Source organism: Sus scrofa, chromosome 1 (assembly GCF_054392235.1).
Source record: "Sus scrofa isolate SSC_HxYL_T2T_F1_AM1 chromosome 1, Sscrofa_HxYL_maternal_Yorkshire_Landrace_v2.0, whole genome shotgun sequence".
NCBI classification, from domain to species: domain Eukaryota; kingdom Metazoa; phylum Chordata; class Mammalia; order Artiodactyla; family Suidae; genus Sus; species Sus scrofa.
This window is the reverse complement of record NC_139383.1, coordinates 19,867,474-19,888,264: the sequence shown is the minus strand read 5'-3', so window position 1 is coordinate 19,888,264 and position 20,791 is coordinate 19,867,474. Positions and strand designations below refer to the sequence as shown.

Here is a 20,791-nt window from a genome sequence, read left to right as displayed (position 1 = left end):
AGGCTCTTTAACACTCCTTTGTTAGCCTGAGAGCATAAAATTTGCCCAATTTTTAAATAAATACAGGTGGAATTCAATATTGTACTTGTATAGGTAAAATAGTATCCTGGATTTTATATTTATCAGTTTTTTGGGTTTTTTTTAGGAAATGCTAGAAATTTCAGTGTCCACTAATAAAATAAGGCAGGATTCATTTTAAAGAATGTTTATAGTAGGTTTAGAGTCAAAAATAAAATTTGAAGAGTGATCAATTACAGTAAACAAAAGAATATGCTCCACTATTTTTTTAATTTGAGAAATTTAGTCTTTCTGATTTTTTCTTCCAGGCATGCATCAGTGGTTTTTTTATGGAATGGTGTTTCCTATCTAACCAACAGGATTTATTCTCATCATTAAATTGTATTTAGTTTTTGTTTCTGACCTTTGCTTCTTTTCATTTACATTCTTTATTCTTTTTCTTCCATTTGCTCCTTCTCCCTCTATGCTACCTTCTCTGAACCACTTGATCCATAATCAGGGATTTGACTTTGACTGCAAGGGGCTTTTTTGGTAACAATCTCTTTGGTTACTTGGGGTCTGATGCTTCTACAGGGCAGGGTTTTTTGGGGTTTGTTTGTTTGTTTGTTTAAGATTAGGGACCTGAAGCAGCCTTTTGTTAAGATTTTCAAGTTCATTTTAAGGGCCAATTTCACACTCAAATCAAAAGACTGTCATTTCACTCTTAAAATAGCCGAAGATTTACAATCTCTGGTTCCGAGTTTGCTGAACTCAGACATATAGTCATTCAGGTGATGCATCTTGTAAGCCTGCCCTTCAACATTGTCTTAAAACTGATGATATAAAATTCCCATCCGCTTAGTATATCATAAGACTTGTTTGTTGCTTCAACTGTCTGGAATAAAACCTCATTTCCTTAATTCTTCTCAGTACACTAGCTGCCTTTATGTGCATCCTATATTTGCTATATTGATTTTCCCCAAAAAGCTATTTGCATTAGCAAGATAGTTGCCTAAGACAAACACTTTTAAAGAAGTTAAGAAATTAGTCAACAAGATAAAATACTTTAAGCTAAAATTGGATGGTAAACACTGTCTGCATCTGCCCAAGCATGCAGTCATACATTGCCCTTTCTTTATTTTGCATTTTATTTTTAGATATGCTCCATTAAATGACTCACCTGTACTGTACTACTCTATAGCCTTTTTAAATTTACAGGCTTCTTATTTTTAATGAAGATCTGTAGTTTGGACTCATCATTTACAACACAATAGATGGCTTTTGCTCCTAAACTCATTATTTCTCCTTATTACACTTACTAGCCCTCTGAGATAATTTCAGTCAGACAATTAGTTGTTCCTTACCTTTATTTCTAAACCTAGAAAATGCCTTTCCTATTCTTTTCATTTAAAATACAACTTACTGTAGAATGGCATTGTTCACTGAATTCCAGGTGAAAGTTATGTTGTTTTCATTAAAATTCATAATTAAGCAATACAACATCTACTTGGGGATAACACATGCCTTATAAGGCTAGTTCAAAAACCTAAATGTATAGAAAAATCTACTTTGCCTTTTACAAGTTGGAGTAGTGAAAAGCCATAGCAGTTTTCTAAATTCAAAATCCAGAAGTAGTTTTGATTTTTAATTACACTAATGTCAACTGTTAAACTGGCCAGTGGATTAGGGGGCTTTATGTAAACTTTTTAACCTCCATTTTCTTATAGTATTTAGAAATAGTTATTTCTACTTTTCCCTATGCAAATTCCAGGAAGATTTTTTCACTGTTTTAGGGGAGGAATGAATTCTTTCTTTCTACTACCTTTCTAGGTTCTCTGGCTAAAGCTCTATAAATTAGACTGGCAAAAACAGATTAACAAGAAAAAAAGCGTACACATTTATTTATATTGATGTATATTTATTTAATATAAATTTTTCATGGTACAGAGGAGACTTCACAAGGAAATGAGGACCTGAAGAAGCAGTAAAACTTGAGTAGTTTTATACTAGGTTTGATGAAGAGTGGAAAGTCTTTGAAAAATGTAAGAGGACAACAGGATGTGAGCTGAAGGTGGTAAACTGGGGGAAACTTAGCAAGACATGTGCCTTTGACTTCCTCTTAGTCTTCAGAGATAAGGATGCTCCTTCCTTCTGATGTAGGGAGGGCACTGTTCATATAAAGTTCTTAATACCTGCTTTAGGAGATGTCAGAAAGTTCTTCTCATATAGGCTATTATTCCTTGAATTCCTTCAGCTTAAAATAGTTTACATCCTATGTTGCCATCACTGTGAGCTGGATATCCTTGAAGATTAAATAACACGAGAGTTTACATTTAAAATGGATAACCAGTGAGGTCCTCCTGTACAGCACAGGGAACTATATCCAAATTGCTCTTGGGATAGACCATGATGGAAGATAATATAAGAAAGAGAGTGTTTACATATGTATGACTAGGTCACTTTGCCATACAGTAGAAATTGGTGCAACATTGTAAATCAACTGTACTTTAATTTAAAAAAAAAAATTAGGAGTTCCCTGGTGGCCTGGTGGTTAAGGATTTGGCATTGTCACTGCTATGGCTTGGGTTCGATCCCTAGCCTGGGAACTTCTGCATGCTGTGGGCAAGTCCAAACAGCCACCCCGTGAATCAAAAACAAACAAACAAAAAATTAATAAAATTAGATAAATAAATAACATGAGAGTGTAACCAAGCAGGACGCTATGGGGCCTTCCTGGAACAGGCCCCCTCCCTATTCTCTGCTTTAGCCCCTCTGTGAAGTTTCTAGATAATAGTATCTTATATCCACTCCCTGAGTTGTTTTACATATGCTAAAACCCCACCAAATGGAAGAAGTTATCACATCCAGCAGAACCAGGAAATATTTGCCACAACTTATCATCTGCTTTTTTACTTTACTTCACCATCAACCAATCGAAGGACTGTGCGCGAGCTGATCACATACCCTGGGACTCTCCTCCCTTGCCTTGCCTTTAAAAATGCTTTATTAGTCAGAATGGCCATAATTAATAAGTCCACAAATAACAAATGCTGGAGGGGGTATGGAGAAAAGGGAACCCTCCTGCACTGTACCAACCTATATTCCCTCCTGGTGGGAATATAAGTTGGTACAACCACTATGGAGAACAGTACGGAGGTACCTTAGAAATCTATACATAGAACTACCATATGACCCAGAAATCCCACTCTTGGGCATATATCCAGACAAAACTTTCCTTGAAAAAGACACATGCATCCACATGTTAATTCCAGCTCTATTCACAATACCCAAGACATGGAAACAACCTAAATGTCCATCAATGGATGACTGGATCAGGAAGATGTGGTACATATACACAATGGAAGACTACTCAGGCATACAAAAGAACAAGATAATGCCATTTGCAGCAACATGGATGGAACTAGAGACTCTCATACTGAGTGAAGTAAGTCTGAAAGAGGAAGACAAAAACCATATGATAGCACTTATATCTGGAATCTAATATATGGCACAAATGAACCTTTTTGAAAAGAAAATCATGGACTTGGAGAATAGACTTGTGGTTGCCCAGGGGAAAGGGGAGGGAGAGGGATGGATTGGGAATTTGGGGTTAATAAATGCAAACTGTTGCCTTTGGAATGGATTAGCAATAAGATCCTGCTGTGTAGCACTGGGAACTATACCTAGCCACTTATGATGGAGCATGATAATGTGTGAAAAAAGAATGTATACATGTATGTATAACTGGGTCACCATGCTGTAGAGTAGAAAATTGACAGAACACTGTAAACTGGCTATAATGAAAAAAAATTATATATAAATAAATAAGTAAAATAAAAATGCTTTACTGAAACCCATTTGGGATTTTAGGCTTTTTGAGCCCTGGCTTTCCCAGACTCCTTATATGTCACCCTGCAATAAATGCTGCTCTGTCTTCACCACAGTCTGATGTCAGTAGATTGGCTTTACTGCTCATGGGCAAGCAGATCTAAATTTGGTTTGGTAACAAAAGACCTTAACTCATTCAGAGTCCCTTAGGAAATATGACGAAATACCAGTCAGCTGACTTAACAAACTAAAAAGATTAATACAGGTAATTTCTCAGAAGTTATCACATCTTGAATCAAACTTATCTACTATAAAGCTTTTAGGTATATGTCAATCCAAAAAATTATAATGCCCACCAAATAGGTTTGTGTATGGTGTCTAAAATTATTACCTTGGAGTACCCATTGTGGCTCAGTGGAAACAAATCTGACTAGCATCCATGAGGATGCAAGCTCGATCCCTGGCCTCACTCAGTGGGTTAAGCATCCAGCATTGCCATGAGCTATGGTGTAGGTCTCAGACGTGGGCTCGGATCTGGCATTGCTGGGGCTGTGGTATAGGCCAGCGGCCACAGCTCCAATTCAACCCCTAGCCTGGAAACCTCCATGTGCCACAGGTTTGGCCCTAAAAAGCCAAAAGCCAAATAAAATAAAATAAAATAAAATTAAATTAAATTATTACCCAACTTGTTCACCACAGGCAGTAAGACAGACTTTGCACTGCACAGAGTGAGTGGCAGCAGTATGGGTGGAGAGGGAATTCACATAAACTATTACATAACTTATATATTCCAGAGTTATGCAAGGCAACCATCCTATATCCTTTGTGAAAATTTATTTTGAATAATGGTAAAAATCTAAAGCACAATTTTAAGAGAGTTCTGTACTTTACCCAGAGGGTTTTTCCTGTACTTCAACAGAACAATTATTTAAAATATTTTAATAGGATGAGAAAATAAGAATGTGAGTTAAATAAAACTTTTATTAATTTCTTTACTTCATAAAATTTTAAGTACCACAGTCTTTCCCTTTATTAAAAAAAAGTGTTCTTGAAAATTAAATATTAACTAAATTTTTGTTAGCAAAGTCCATTTTACATGTTGAGACTTCAATGGGAATTCAAGACCTTAATTCACTCAAAGCCACTTAAAGAAAATAGATGGAAAAAATCTCAGAAAGGTAAAATCCAAATTAATTGGATTAAGATTTTCACAATAGGAGTTCCCGGCATGGCGCAGCAGAAACGAATCCAACTAGGAACCATAGGTTGTGGGTGGGTTTGATCCCTGTCCTCACTCAGTGTTAAGGATCTGACGTTGCCCTGAGCTGTGGTGTAGGTCACAGACGTGGTTTGGATCTGACATTGCTGTGGCTGTGGCTGTTGTTGTAGGCTGGCAGCTGCAGCCCCGATTAGACCCTAGCCTGGGAACCTCCATGTGCCAACAGGTGTAGCCCTAAAAAGACAAAAGACAAAAGAAAAAAAAAAAAAGATTTTCCCAATAATACATATTTTTATTTGTCTCTATTGAGGACTACTAGCTTCTGAAGGTGAGATACTAGGTCATGTTTAACCTTGACCTCAGCATCTAGTTTCTGGCAAAAAGTACACACTCAAAAAAATAGTTGAATGAATGAATGAGTGGAAACAGATCAAAGTCACCTGGTTACCATATTAAGAACACAAAGCATTAAATGTTTTAAGTATTGTGGCCAGTTTATAAAGTACCACACAAAAATGAAGAAAGGGAGAAAGGACATTAAGATGTTTTTTAAAAGGACAGGAAAAGCTGGAGGGAGGGTAAGAGACAGACAGGGAATCAGAGGCACAGGGAAGAGACAGTGGGAAACAAAGAGAAGAGGGGGCAGGAGAGGAGTAGACTGGAAATACAGAAAACAGTAGAGAAACAGAATAGGTGGCAAAGAATAAGAGCAAAACCTCCTAGACAAAGGTGCTTTTGTACGAAAAAATGTATAACTGCCATCCTGCAATCTGCAGTTCACCAGGGCCATGAATTTCAGAGTTTAAACTTCTCGTTACTCATCTTGGACATGTGAGTTAGCTGGTTAATTACTACTCACAGTTTTGGGGGTGTTTCCCTATAATTAATTTTTCCTGGACACAGTGGCATTGGCCAGGACAGAAACATGCCTCAGGTATTATTAATTCAGGCCAGAGAATGATCTTTCCCAGTCAGCTCCACCCTATCTAAAAGCGAGTGAAGGACACTTTCGTGAAATAAATAACCACCGTATAATTTCATTATTATTGAAGCTGAAAAATTTTAACAGTCCCTAACAGAGTACTGCGCACATGATGTACAATCAAAATGATATGTAAATAAGCTTTTTAGGTTTGGGGATTTTTTAGGAGGGAATAATGTTAGCCTCATGAAAAGGCTATTTTGAAAGTGGGTGTTCAAATCGATTTCTGTAATCAGTTAACTACACATATCTTCCACTTCCGTGATGTCATTTTTACTGTCCTTTTTACTCCATATTGACTTCATTAACAATGTATGATTTGGGAGTTCCCGTCATGGTTCAGTGGTTAACGAACCTGACTAGTATCCATGAGGATGTGGGTTCCATCCCTGGCCTCGCTCCATGGGTTAAGGATCCGGCATTGCCGTGAGCTGTGGTGTAGGTCACAGACGTGGCTCTGATCCTGTGTTACTGTGGCTGTGGCTGTGGCTGTGGCTGGCGGCTACAGCTCCAATTCGACCCCTAGCCTGGGAACCTCCATATACCACGGATGTGGCCCTAAAAAAAGACAAAAGACCAAAAAAAAAAGTATGCTTTGAATATCTTGAACTGAAAGGCAGCTCTGTGATTCTGGCTGCAGACTACTAATCTACGCATTGTTGACCCCTCTCAGAATGGTGCTTCACTTTCACTGAATCCCTGACCTTTGTTTTTTGTTTTGCTTTGTTTTGTTTTAAGATCTGAAGTAATAACAATTCACTGTCGTGGCTAAAAGCAATAAGGCATACAAGACACACTATTTCCAAAGCTCTGATAACCTCAGAAACAACAGATTACTCAGGGTGAGCTTTCAAGGGACAAAGGATTCTTCAGAAGGAAATGTGATTAAGAAAATAACCTGGGAGTTCCCTTTGTGGCTCAGTGATTAATGAATCCAACTAGGAACCATGAGGATGCGGGTTTGATCCCTGGCCTTGCTCAGTGGGTTAAGGATCCAGCATTGCCATGAGCTGTGGTGTAGGTCGAAGACGTGGCTCGGATTTGGCATTGCTGTGGCTCTGGCGTAGGCTGGCAGCTGGAGCTCCTATTCGACCCCTAGCCTGGGAACTTCTATATGCCGCAAGCACAGCCCTAAAAAGCAAAAAAAGAAAAAGCAAAGAAAAGAACCTATGGTACCCCCTGCTATCACAGAATAGTGACAAGTGGCCAGGTCTATGTTCCTTCCTTCTTTCCACTTTCTTCTCCATCTTTCCTCCTTTTTTCTTTCTTTTTAATTTTTCTAGGCCATGACTAAAAGTCAACTACAAACATACAAGTAGCTTTATAGGTATAGATATACTTCACTTTGCACAGCAAAATGGTCCCTGATAATTTGTATAAATCTATTATTTTTGTGACAAACTGATCCTGCTTTTCTTTATCATGTTGGAGATGCCTAATTTTCCTTCCTGATTAATCATTAATTTTAGCTTTAAGTTTCTCTTCTCTCGTAAAGCTAGGCCAAAAAAAAAAAAAAAAGCCTGGAAACAAACAGTTAAATATTTGGGGAGGTCACCATGTAAGTAAACTCTCTGGTGACTTCCTATTTAACGTAAATGTCTCTTTGAGCTTTGGGATTTTATATATTTCCACAGAATTTAGCCTGAGGAGTCACAGCAAGCATAATTAGGCTGGAGGAGTGCAGAAAAAGCATGTGATACAGTTTATAGCGGAGGACCCTCTCACAAAACGCCTTCCTCTAACATCGATAAGCCTATTCATAACGGGGAGTGCAACAAACATGTCCAAGGAAAGGGCACAGCAATGGAAATGCCAGTGACTAAATTAAGAGGAGTAATAATAATTGCCTCAGAAAAACAAACAGCCCAAACAAATGAATCTCATGGAAGAAAAGGGTATTGGGACAGGTTCCGCCGTCTAGGAAAAGGGGACATGAGACAAGCAATGAGTACCACGATTTAAGATGATAAGGTGGAGAAGGATAACGAGGTAAGTTGATGCCCGAATATATGTCAATTTCCAAAAAAAAAAAAAAAAATGCATAAAGGTGCTTGGAGAGAGGAAGAATTTTCAGGTACTTCTTATAATTCGTTCAACTTATTTTGACTTATCTAGATCATTTAAACTTTAAACTGATTGGTGAAAACAAGGCGGATTTTTTTGTCATCTCTTTGTGTCCAGATGCGTGTCTGGATCACAGGTGAAGGCAGAACACTCTGGTCTAAGACAGCGGAGGCCCCGCTTCATGAGGAGCAAACAGAGGCATGAGCAGGACAATGTGGGAGTGAGGTCGGCTGCTGTGAACTCAGAGCAGGACCTGGTGGATCTGGTTCCCATTCTGCTCTCCTGGAACAGGAGGGGATGCTGTGTGAGATGCATTTTCTCCCATCGTCAGCTGTTGCTCAGGGCTTCAAAGCAATGTTACGGTTTTACTTGTCCAAGAGAATCCCGGTCCAACACCTAAAATCTACGCCCTGTGCAGGGGGGCGGGGGGGGGGGGCAAGAAAATGCAGGGACTCAAAACAAGGACCTTGCCTGATGGCAAAAAAAACCTGAAGGCAGGTTCCTAACCAATGAAGGGAGCTCACCTGAACGGTACAAGCCGAAGGTGGGCCTCTGGTCAGGATGAAAGCCTGCCTGCATGTTACAAGCCAAGGGCAGGCCTCAGGTTACACAGCTCTCATGTTGATGCTGATGGGGAAGAATTGGGGCTTTCCTGGGAAAACAATTTCCATGTTTGCGCTGGAGAACATGGATTGTTTCTCCTGTGACCTAGTCTTTCCTGCTGTTTTATTTGTTATTCAGTTTTCCTCAGTCTTTCCTGATCATTTGCTTATTATTCTTATTTCCCATTCTTATTTTCCTGTGGTGACTTGAGATTTAACAAAATTACAACAATAATATAGTAAGAATTTCATCCTGAAGGACTTTCCCCTATTTAAATCCAACTTAGTTAAAACATAGTGTTTATCTATTAACTAGTTATATAGTAAACTTTAGAGTTAGGATTTTAATGAGGTTCATAAAAGTTAGACATATATTATCCAAAAAACCTAGCTGTGAGTTTTGTCTTTGATTTTAAAAGCTTTTAAGTGATAGCTAGTTTAGTTAAGTTGGTTTATATTTACTTACACTATCTCCCTACCATTAAGCTTTGAAGATAAGCACCAGTCTACAAACAAGGTTTGTCAATGCCAAATTCTTGTGTCTATGGCCTCTTCAAAGTACTCACTAAGTTTAGTTAAGATAGAGGTCTTAAAACAGGACGCATAGCTGCTATACCATGTAATAGTTAACCAATGTACTTCTAACACTGCGATGTAATCTGTAGTGAAAAACTGTCTATGTAATCAACCACTGTTGCCAATAAAGTTTGAGCAGTCCAGTGCCCTGAAAGGAGGGACAAAGAGGCTGTCTCTGATGCAAAAGCCGACGTCCATCCATCTTCTTCGGGAAAGCGTACACTCCCTGGCCACCAGAGCTGGCCTCTGGCAGCCCTGCTTTCTCCAGTCTGAATCCTAGACCCTGCCCCAGCACTCTGTCATACACATCCATCACCATGTAGGAAACAATCCTTCCACTATAAAATGGAGAGCCTGCACAAGCAGATGTTATCAGTGTGTGGGGGTGGGGTGTACGTGTATATGTGTGTGTGTATGTGTGTGCGTGTGCGCACGTGTGCATTGCTACAGCTAGTATTTTTTTCAGAATATTTATCAACCATGTGGTGAAGCACCTAGCATTCCTATGCTAACTAATTAATTAATATTCATCACCATTGATTCATTCATTCATCAGGAAATGATCAATCTACAGGATAGTCAGAAAAAAAATTAAAAGAACTTAGAAAATGAAAGAGAAAGGCAATCCACACCTTATCAAAGCATGAAAATAAAGACTTTGCTTTACAAAAAAAGTCTGTGAATATACAAGTCATAATAGGGCCTTTATGATACAGAAATAGCCAACAGCAAAACACCATCATGTAGTATCTACCATGCATTTTGACCACTGTTTCTTAACTGATCCCTCCTCCATGGGTTTGATCATCCTTCCATCCCGTTCAGCCAAAGATGAGACTATGTTCTAAGAAATTAGTCATTCTAAGCCAATTTAAATCATCGCAATCAGTCATTGGCAAAGTGATATGCACATGCCAGCCCTCTGAAAACAAGAAAGGAGCATTCCCAACGTATTCACTGACTCCAGTATAAACAGATTCACTGTTCTTCTTAAAGTGGACCTTCCATCACGGCTAGCATAATAAATTTAATTCTAGCTCTGAAAATTATAGTATATAATTCCCAATATGCCAAGCCTCCATTTTAGCACATTACTTAGACTTCTTTCTGATCTGGCTAGAGCCATACACAAAACTGTCAAAAATCTTGTCTGACTTCTGTATTCATTTAAAATGAGAGAATAATTTCTTTGTTTGTCATAGCCACTGTAATACTGGAATTGTAGGGATTAAAATTCATGAGTTAGCACATTTACATCCCATTAGTTACCCAGTCTATATATCTCTTTCAAATCTAAAATTCTTTTTTCTCTCTTCTCACCCTCATCTGATGACCTTGCTTCCTATTTCACGGAGAGAAGAGCAGCAATCAGAAATTGAACTTCCACATGCTCTTGCAACTTCTCTGACCTGCCTGCATCCTTGCCCATTCTGTTTTCCTCCACGACCAAGGATGAACTCTTTGTTGTCCTGGATTCAGATCACTCTTGCTTACAAAACGATTTTGCTCCTATGACTCTTCTCTTTCTCATCTTAATTATTCATTTTTCTCCATTCTATGAGATTATTGTCATTAGCATCGAAACATTCTGTAATAGCACCCGCCTTAAAAATACCCTCCCCTACTCTATATTTTCTTGTTTCTCTGCTCTCTTTTGCAGTAAAAAACTCATATTTTTATAGTAAAATTGTCATATTTCCCCCACATGATAACTTAGGAATCCAAATTGCTTAACTTATACGATAGAATATTCTCTTTTTCTTACTACCATTCCAGTAGACACAACGTAGACCTGACAATCAAGTTCTCTCCTTCAATCAAGCTTCTTTCTCATTTGCCTGACCAAGACATTTCAGTCGTAATTTAAATAACAATGCTGTTGATAATATACAAGGCAGCACAGAATCCAGCTGCTTCCTTTATAGTTGTACTGAATCCACAACAGCACTATCAGCAAAAACTGACTTCTCTATAAACTTTAGCAGATACATTTTAAATGACTCCTAAAGGGAGTTCTCTGGTGGTTCAGTGGGTTAAGGACCTGTCATTGTCACTGCTGTGGCTCTGGTTACTATTGCAGTGCAGGGTCCACCCCCTGCCCAGGAACACCTGCATGCTGTGGATATGGCCAAAGAGAAAATGACTCCTAAGAAACAAGAATTAAGTGGTATGTTTACAATATGTTCATAGTACTGTGAGGATGCTAATATCTATTACTAAATTTTGATATGATACTGAAAATAAATCATCCCAATATAATTATAAATAATATGAAATATAATTTATTTTAATCAATTTAAATGTTTTATATAAAAACATGTATTAATAATAAGAAAAAGAGGACATCCATCAATTAATTTGACCTTATAAAATATGAGCAGCATTGTTTATATAGGGAAAATATATATATTTTTTGCACTATGCAAGGAAATCTCCCACATTCAGTTAATACTTGGTAAAAATCATTGCCTAGTCAGAACTTAATAAGAAGGAAGATTATGCTGTTTCCCTTACCTAGTAGGATGAACAATTATAACCTTTGGTTTTAATATTTAGAAAAACTTCAAATCATTCAATCAGATGCAAATACCAATTGAAATTAGATTCTTCCTTTGACCAGTAAGGTCTTGATTGTGAACTACAGAAGCAGGACAGTGTAATTAGAAGCCTGTTGCACCAGAATTTTGTCCAAAAGAGATTTCTTGTTAAAATTTGATTATGAATATGAGCAATGTAAAAATACCATCATATAATAAGTATGCATATACTTATTAAGGATTAATTGTACCCTGACAATAAAGTATATATCTTTCCAAATATTTCTGTAGAGTTGGACTGAATGTTATGTCCTGGGCTATGAAAATGAGGGAAAGTGCCACCTACAGGCAGCACTAGATTGCGGGCATTTGATGGCTGAATTAGAAGTCAGAGAAGCTGATATGAGGTACGGTCACTGTTAAGCCAATATGATACATTGACAAAATGTTGCATAAGGCTTAGTTTTTTTAATTAATTTTAATCCTTGATTATTGCCAGAACTTCTTTCAGTATTCATCTAGTTCAACCAGCTCACTTTGCAAATCCAGGAAACTGAAATCCAGACCTTGATACAGGATTGTCCCACGGCTGCCCCACAGTAAATGAGAGAGCTGAGCTCTCTCCAAGTCCCTCACCAATTCTCCAAAGTAATTAATTCCACTCATTTGGAAAATGTGCTAGATAAAAAATGGCATCAAAATGTGTGAAATTATTATTCTACAATGTATAAAATAATTTTGACTTTTGAAAATTACTATATATCTTTTCTTTATAAGCCAAAGAGGCTGCAAAATATAAGCATGCTTTTATAATACATTTTCTTAACTGCAACATTTTCATAAGAGTATGAAGTGTGACTTTTCTAAAGTCTAATTTATGGCTCTTGAAATGAGTTTAATTGGCAATAAAACTTTTCAAGACACAAAAACTACAGTCCCTTTCCACTAAAGTCTCTTTAAATTAGTTTTCTGTGTCTTTAATGCAAACATACATTCTTTTGCATAAAAAAAAATCTATTGAAGAGGGAGATGTAGTTTGGTACCAAGTGTAGACTGAATATGGAAGTTGGGCCTTGATTTATAAAATCTCATTCTAGTGTGATAGAATCTTAACCTGGGTCAGAGAAACATAACACAGACTAAATGTTAAAAATAAAGAATGTACTTAATATTTATTGAGCTACTCTTTACAAAGTTTTATGTTAGACTCTGAAAACTTTATTTCACTTTAATTTTATTGCAGAAAAATTGGTTTCACACAACTAATCTGACTGTCACCAAATCCCTTTAAAAAGGGACTAAAGAGATTTTTGTGGAAAATTAAACACATAAAACCTCAAGAAAGAACAGAAAGAAAGACAACAGCAACAAAACTGTGGAAAGTGGAAAGCAATTAGTTGATTACTGAATAATTTAACAGAATGAGAAAGACAGTCTCAAGGCCAACAGTGGAGAAAGCTGAGAATTGACTGGAATGACACCATACAATCCCCAACGAGCTCAGAAACTGGGATTGCCAAGTACTTCAGGATGTGTGTGAAAAGAACAAGGAGAGAAGGAGTTCCCGCTGTGGCTCAGCAGATACGAATCAGATAGTATCCTTGAGGACACACGTTTGATCCCTGGTCTTGTTCAGTGGATTGAGGATCCAGTGCTGCCGTGAGCTGCAGTCTAGGTCACAGACATGGCTAGGATCTGGCATTGGTCTGGCTGTGATGTAGGCTGGCAGCTGCAGCTCTGAAGCGACCCCTAGCCTGGGAACTTCCATATGCCAGGGGCGTGGGCCTAAAAAGAAAAAAGTGAGAATAAGGGGAAGGGGCAAGTCTTTTTAGGAAAGAGCCAGACCCTCAGCTTCAGTTTCCTACTCTTCTCAGCTGGGACACACTGCCTCCCCAGGCCTTTGAAAGACTGGAGATTTATTCTCTAGGGAAGCTTGAAAAGTGTCTGGCCGGAGGGGGTCATTCAGGTAATTAAATGAGGAACTCACAGAAAGCAAAAAAATGATAGCAGAAATGAAAAATTAAATAGCAGTGATAAACAATTAAGTTGAGAAAATGAGTTAGAAAGAAGAGGGGGAAATACCAAAGGGATGCAAAATATAAAAGACCCAGGCCAGGATTCCAATATCTGCATAATGGGAGTTCCAGAAAGTGAATAAATCACCAAAGAAATAACTTGAGAAACTTTCTTTCAAAGAATTAGAAATTCCAGAATTGGCAGAATTAAAAAAAAATCTGCTCACTGAGAGCTTAGCAAACTGGATTTAAAAAAAGAGAGAGAGAGAGATCCACATCAAGACATTTCAGCATGAAATTTCATAATATTGAAAAGAAAAAGCTTCTAACAGCTTCTCCACTAGGGGGTGGGAAGGGGGACAACTCAGTTCAAATATAAAGAATCAGGAGCCATAATGGCTTCAATGTAAACCTGAAAGCTATACATTCGTCAAAGGAGGTTCAGACATTGTGAACAGTTAGGGGTATTCAATAGCATTTACACAGGGCATATGAAAAAACACGTGGCATGCTAATCTCATCAGAAAGATAATTACAAGTATATTGGGAGGATTGAACAATAGGAGGATGTCACTGAGGTTTGTGGGAGAAAGGGAAGAAAAAAGAGCTAAATCTTCATTTTTCATGATGTGAAATCAATAGATAATAACAAAAACTACAATCAAGAAGATGGGCCATGGAGTTGCCGTCATGGTGCAGTGCAAATGAATCCTACTAGGAATCATGAAGTTGTGGGTTCGATCCCTGGCCTCGATCAGTGGGTTAAGGATCCGGTGTTGCCCTGAGCTGTGGTGTAGGTCGAAGATGAGGCTTGGATCTGGTGTTTCTGTGACTGTGGTGTAGGCCGGCAGCAACAGCTCTGATTAGACTCTGATTAGACTCCATATGCCGTGGGTGCAGCCCTAAAAAGACGAAAAGACCAAAAAAAAAAAAGTAGTGCCAGAACCCTAACCACAGTCACACCATGTAATGGGTGTGGATTTCTATATAATAATATCCATAGTCCCCGTACTTGGGCAGGGTGTTTCTCACCCCGTCTCTCTGGGTCTGACTATGGAGAGATACCAGAATGTTCCCTCTTATATGACCTGTTCTCTAGATTGCCCTATGTTCTGGTATTCCCAGGACAGTCCTCTTCTATGCCTAAGGGCAGGCTAATTATTATTATTTTATTTATTTATTGTTTTGGGCTGCATATGGAAATTCCCGGGCTAGAGGTCTAATCCTATGCCACAGCCACAGCAACGCCAGATCCGAGCCGTGTCTGCAACCTACACCACAGATCACAGCAACACCAGATCCTTAACCTACTGAGCAAGGCCAGGGATGGACCCCCGCAAGCTCATGGTTGCTAGTCAGATTCATTTCCACTGCACCACGGGGGAACTGCTTTTTTTTTTTTTTTTTTTTTTTTAGGCTAATTATTAAAAGTACCTGTTTTTACTCTGGAAATTATCCTGATTGGACAAAGTGATTGGTCAGCTTAAGTTTGCTCTTATGCTTCCAGATCTTTGCATTTGCTATTCTTCTTACCTTGACTTCTCTCTCCCAAATGCCCTCGTGGAAAAGAAAAATCCTTCACATTTCTATCAAGTTCTACTCATAAAGATCTCGCCCTGAAGATTTCTCCTCCTGTCCCTCATTCCACCGCATATACAACTTCATCACAGCGATTATCTTACTATCTTGGAACTGTTTACAGGCTTGTCCTCCACAAGAACCTGAGTTCCCGAGAGCAGGGAGCATCGTTGCTCTGTCTTTGATTGTCCAGCGCTGAACACACAAACACATCCTCATTAAATGTCAGAACATCTCAGTGGGTGTTCCTTCTCATTCTTTTCTCTGGATCCTCTACTTCTCCTTGATTGCTAAATTGTGTGGAGCTGAGACCTCTTTTTTTCTTTGTCATTTTTTGATTTTACTCATTTGCTAAATGATCTTCTAGACCTATCATTTGGAATGTCATCTATATATTGATAATCCTAATTTTAATTCTCCATTTCCAACCTCTCCCCAAACTCTAGACATCAAGTTGATTTCCGTTCTGAAGTCTAATCTACATTTCAAATGCAATATGTCTAAAATAGAATTTTTATTTTAATCCCTACTCCAAACCGCTCTTCTCCTAAGTCTCCCCATCTCAGTTAATAGCAACACCATTAAGCCAATAGCTCAGACCATAAAATCCCAAGTCATGCTTGACTCCTCTTCCTCCCACTGTGCAACCAATCTGCCAGCAAAGCCAGTTCTAATGTGAATTTATAAGAATGGTGTGTCCAAGAAGACTATTCATTCCCTAACAGCATGATGAAATTACATTCTCCCTCTCCCCTAACCCTTACAACCCTGTTTCTATTAATTATATCTCTCATTCAAAACAATACCACTTTTAAGAACATCTCTTTGTCAATGGTACAAACACCACATGCCCTACAGTACATAACATAGATGAACATTTTAAATGTTGGATGTTGGTTTTAAATTTTAAATCATCAAAGTATGAAAAACTTATTTAGACTTGCTAAATTAAAAATAAGTTCCATAAACCTTTAAAAATGTATAAGTAATGAAAAACAGAAGTTAATGGGTAGAAGTAGATGCGCAGGAAAATTATCGGGGAAGTAAATCTCTGATCTTACACAGCAGGAAATGAAGGAACATTGTCAAAAACTTATGCGTCAAGAAATGGAATTTTTATGAAGTTAAACAACAAAAGAATTTTTTAAGGAGCCTGGTAGGGATTAGGAGTGCAGAGAGAAGATAAGTGAACTAAATTTCTCTCACATCATAGAAGGGAATCGATAGCAATTTTTAAATTGATATATTAGCAAATAAAGTATAGGCGTATTATTTGAGACTTGGATTTCACTTCCAGGAAAATTAACCATAAAATGGTTAAAATTATTATTTCTGATGAGTGGGAATGAAGGAAAGTGTACTGAACCTAACTTTTCCTTTAGCATCCTCTTTGGTGTTTGAATTTGTACCGTGGCACATATTGCAGGAATAATAATTAAACAGGCAAATATATAAAATAAATGTATTACTAAGTAATAGAGTAAATGATCACATCTGATCTAGTTCTAGGTCTAGATTTTCACACGTTTATTTGAATAATAGTTTATTAAAAAAAACACCAATTTTTGTTTCACTGTTGGTCAGTAGCATGAAAGATACAAATGCTGATTTAGGATATTTCAGTCTAGCTTTTTCTTTTTAATCCACTCTGTAAGTACAAAGATTGGTGAACTACTGTCTGGTCAAGATATATTGATGCTAGAATAGGTATTTAATTTTTAAAATTCCATAAAAAAATTCTTTACATTCAGAACCAGAAAAATTCACGCACGCAGTAATTCACTGTACTTTACCTTCTCAAAGTACTGAAGGCCTATTTAACACTCCAGAGGGAGATACTGCAGTTCTGTACACAGTAAATGCTTCCATTGTCCTAATGCTACCCTTGTCCTACTTCTAGGCTTATAAACACAGCACTATTTTTACCTTGAATAATGCATGGCTTGGTGGCCTGCAATATTAAAATAGAAGTCTGTTGTGTGCTTCATCTCATTGGTGTGCCCAGTGGCCTCAATCCAGTGTCCTATTGGAAGGCAATAAACACCATCCACCAAGTTGCTTTCATTATAAGTATAGCACCGGTCATGGTGGGGCCCATTGCCTAGAACAAAAGAAAACAACAAACAGGGCAATTATATCAATGTATTGCTTCAACAGCCAAAAAGTAGCTGATGCAAAATTAATAGTAAGATGAAAATAAATGTAAAGCTGCATAACCTACACAGTTCAGTATAAACAAAAACAGACTAGAGTAAGAGGGAAGAGAGTGAAAATTTGTGAAGACTGAATTTCATAGAGTTCTATGCTCCCTTTGAATGCATGGATAGTTCCAAAAGCGTATTAACTCTCCAAATTTCATGATACCTCTCAGTGCCTAAAGAGTCCTTTGTGAATCATTTTGCAACCTCATAAGCTGTTGAAAAGATTTTTAAAGGCATTAACGTCCCCGAACTGCATACTCTTATTTTCCTGCTATGCAAATTTATAACTGAAATCAGTAATAAAGTGCTTCAGTATCAGCTCAAACAATAAATGAATTTTAAAATATAAATGCATTATTAAATAGCAAAATAGGAGTTCTCTCGTGGCATAGCAGATTAAGGTTCTGGCCATTGTCACTGCAGTAGCTAGGGTCACTGCTGTGGTAGGGGTTCAGTCCTCAGCCCAGGAACATTTATATGCTGGGGGCGCAGCCCTAAAATAAATAAATAAATAAATAAATCCAAAATTTTTAATTAAATAAATAATAAAATAAATGATCATAGGCAATCCAGTTTGCATGTAAATCAGTGGTTCGTATTAACTTCAAGTGGGAAAACTAAGTATCACAGAGATTAAACTAGCTTGTCCAGGGCAACAGAACTAGTAAGTGCAGAGCTCTTAGTAACCTGACAGCCCTAATCTCCCACCTTTCAGGCACCTGAAACCTTCATGCTATTTTTCTGCCTACTTCAGAAGCACCAAGACACATATTCCTCCTCCCAGGGAGTAGAGCAAAAGGGGCAGAGACAGAAGAGCACATCTCTGAAAACACTATTTGCCTATATCACAATTTTGCCCAGTATCAACTACAGTAGTAAACACACCCTTTATATCTATGAAAATTGTAATTAGTACATAATTTGTATTAGCTATTCTTATGTGACCATTCCATTTCAAACGATTCCTTTGCTTAACCTACCTAATTTCCAGATATTGTCATTAATAAGGAAAACCTATAGGCAAAATAAAATAGGAATAAGTCATCACCCTTACTATGAAGATGAAAATTCAACTAATTTGTTCCTTGTTCTGCCTTACAAAATATTTTACCTAAAGTTATTTAGCATAAAATCTATTTTAAAAACCCTTAAGTCATTGGGCAGTTCTTTAGAATATAACTCCTTTCCATAAGATAGAAGGTACAGGATGGCTTCTTTAATCAATCATCACTGGTATTCCTAGCTCAGCCTCCTCTTTTTCTCTTGATGGCTACAAGGTGCTGCACCAACTTCCCTATTAACTGTGATATTAAATGGATGAAAACCAAACTATAGTAGCAATCCCAGTTCTAGAAATACATCCAACAGAAATATAACAAGAGCCAAGAAAGATTCATAGATACATACATCTGTGTAAAAATGCTATCTACCCATTCTTCCACAAATATTTACTGAATGTCGACTATATGATAGGCATTGTACTAAGACATGTTAAGGACTTAGGTATTTTCCATAAGAGCAATGAAACATGAAATATTTTAAGCAGGCAGATGACATGACCAAATTTTTATTTGAAAATATGTCTCTGGTTACAGAGTAAAGAATTAATTCAAGCACAATGAGAGCAGAAGCAGAAAGTCCATTTAGAAAACTACTGCATCAGCCTAGGTAAAAGATGATAAAAGCCTGGAGGTAGAAATGGAAAGGAGAAGGAAGATTCAGGAGCAAAAAGCCATGGGACTTGGTGATTAATTGGATATAGGAGGCGAAGAAAAAAGGGAATCAATAAAGACACCTAGGCTTTTGGCAAATACAACTTAAAGATAGGGGTACCATTCACTGAGATGTGAAATCTAGAAGAGTTGGAAGGTAAGATCATCACTTTGGTTTTGGCATTTAGGGCTTGGAGAGCTATTTAGAATCAAAAGGAGATGTCAAGTAAAGAGGTGAATTTATTGATTTTGATACTCAGACCAGAGACCTAAACTGGAAAAATAAGTTTATGAGTCATCTAAGTATAAATGGTAATTGAGACCAGGATATAGATGAGTCACAAAGAAAAACAATATTGATTGAGAAGAAAAGGTTTCTAGAACCAAGTCTGAAAGCATCTCAACATTTAATAGCTAGATAGTGAAAGATGAGCTTACAAAGCAGGCACCAAAAGAGAAGCTGGAGAAGAAAACAAGGAGGGAGTAAGTGAGGTGGGGAAGCATGATGGAAACTGTGAATTTGGACTGAAAAATAGTTAATAGATGTAACTATTAACAGTAACTACATCTGGAGAAGGTAATTGGGAAGGAAGGTCTGTTTTACTCTTAACTATTTTGAATCCATTGGATTCACTACAAAGAGAAGGTATTACTTTTCTTCTTATTATAAGAGAATAATATCTACGGCTCCCACTGTTCAGTACAAAAGACTTACAACAATTTAAATGCTATGACTTGAATAAATATAATTACTGAGGAGCTCAGGTATACATAAATTACACTATTCAAGAAAAATTATGTATGTAACATTAACTTCCCGAAGAATTCTTCACTCCTAGAATTGGTTTTTTGAATTACTCATTTTTACGCACCCATATTTTAAGGAAAGTAACAGAACTCATCTATCTCTCAGCCAGGGAGGTAACAGCAGGGGTCGAGTGGAGAGTGGGAGCTCTCATCCCATTCAGTGGTAATAAGGAACCCGGTCCCTTCAGTTATCAATGGAGACTGGGTGAGGAACCTGGGTAATGAAATGGTACCTTCGCTCTCCTGCCAGAACAGTGTCAGAGGAATCTACTTAAACCAGAAGTTTTGATAAGATGCAGAGTCTCATTAAATAATATTCAGAATGCCTAGGTTTCAATGGAAAGTCACTCACTACATCAAGAATCACAAAGATCTCCAAAAGAATGAAAAAAAAAAAATGTCCCCAAAATGCTAACATCTCTAACAGAGATGTTAAAGCTATCTGACAAGGATTTTAAGTTTCAACAATGCACTGAACACATTTGAAACAAATGAAAAATCACAAAGTCTCAGGAAAGAAATAGAAGATATAAAAAAGAATTAATTGAAAATTTTAGAACTGAAAAATGTAACAACTGACATAATCTAAGAGGATGAGTTTAAGAGCAGAATGGAAGGAACAAAGGAAAATTAGCAAGCTGCAAGATAATATAACAGAAATTATCCAAGCTAA

The 20,791-nt window shown here is 37.5% G+C and overlaps 1 protein-coding gene across 2 annotated transcripts in view; it reads right to left on the bottom strand.

The window, feature by feature from the left end:
• Positions 1-20,791, bottom strand: part of EPM2A (EPM2A glucan phosphatase, laforin) — an 86,362-nt gene that overhangs the window by 33,304 nt on the left and 32,267 nt on the right. Inside the window, exons 2-3 of one of the 2 annotated variants that reach the window (XM_021072181.2) lie at positions 17,325-17,499; positions 12,952-14,722 (exon numbers count right to left, since the gene is read on the bottom strand). In XM_021072181.2, coding sequence (XP_020927840.2) covers positions 14,695-14,722; positions 17,325-17,499 — 203 coding nt within the window. In that variant the 3' untranslated portion in view covers positions 12,952-14,694. Of the gene's footprint in view, positions 1-12,951; positions 14,723-17,324; positions 17,500-20,791 lie in introns of those variants that run through there. The other variant, XM_001927632.5, reaches the window with a different exon arrangement.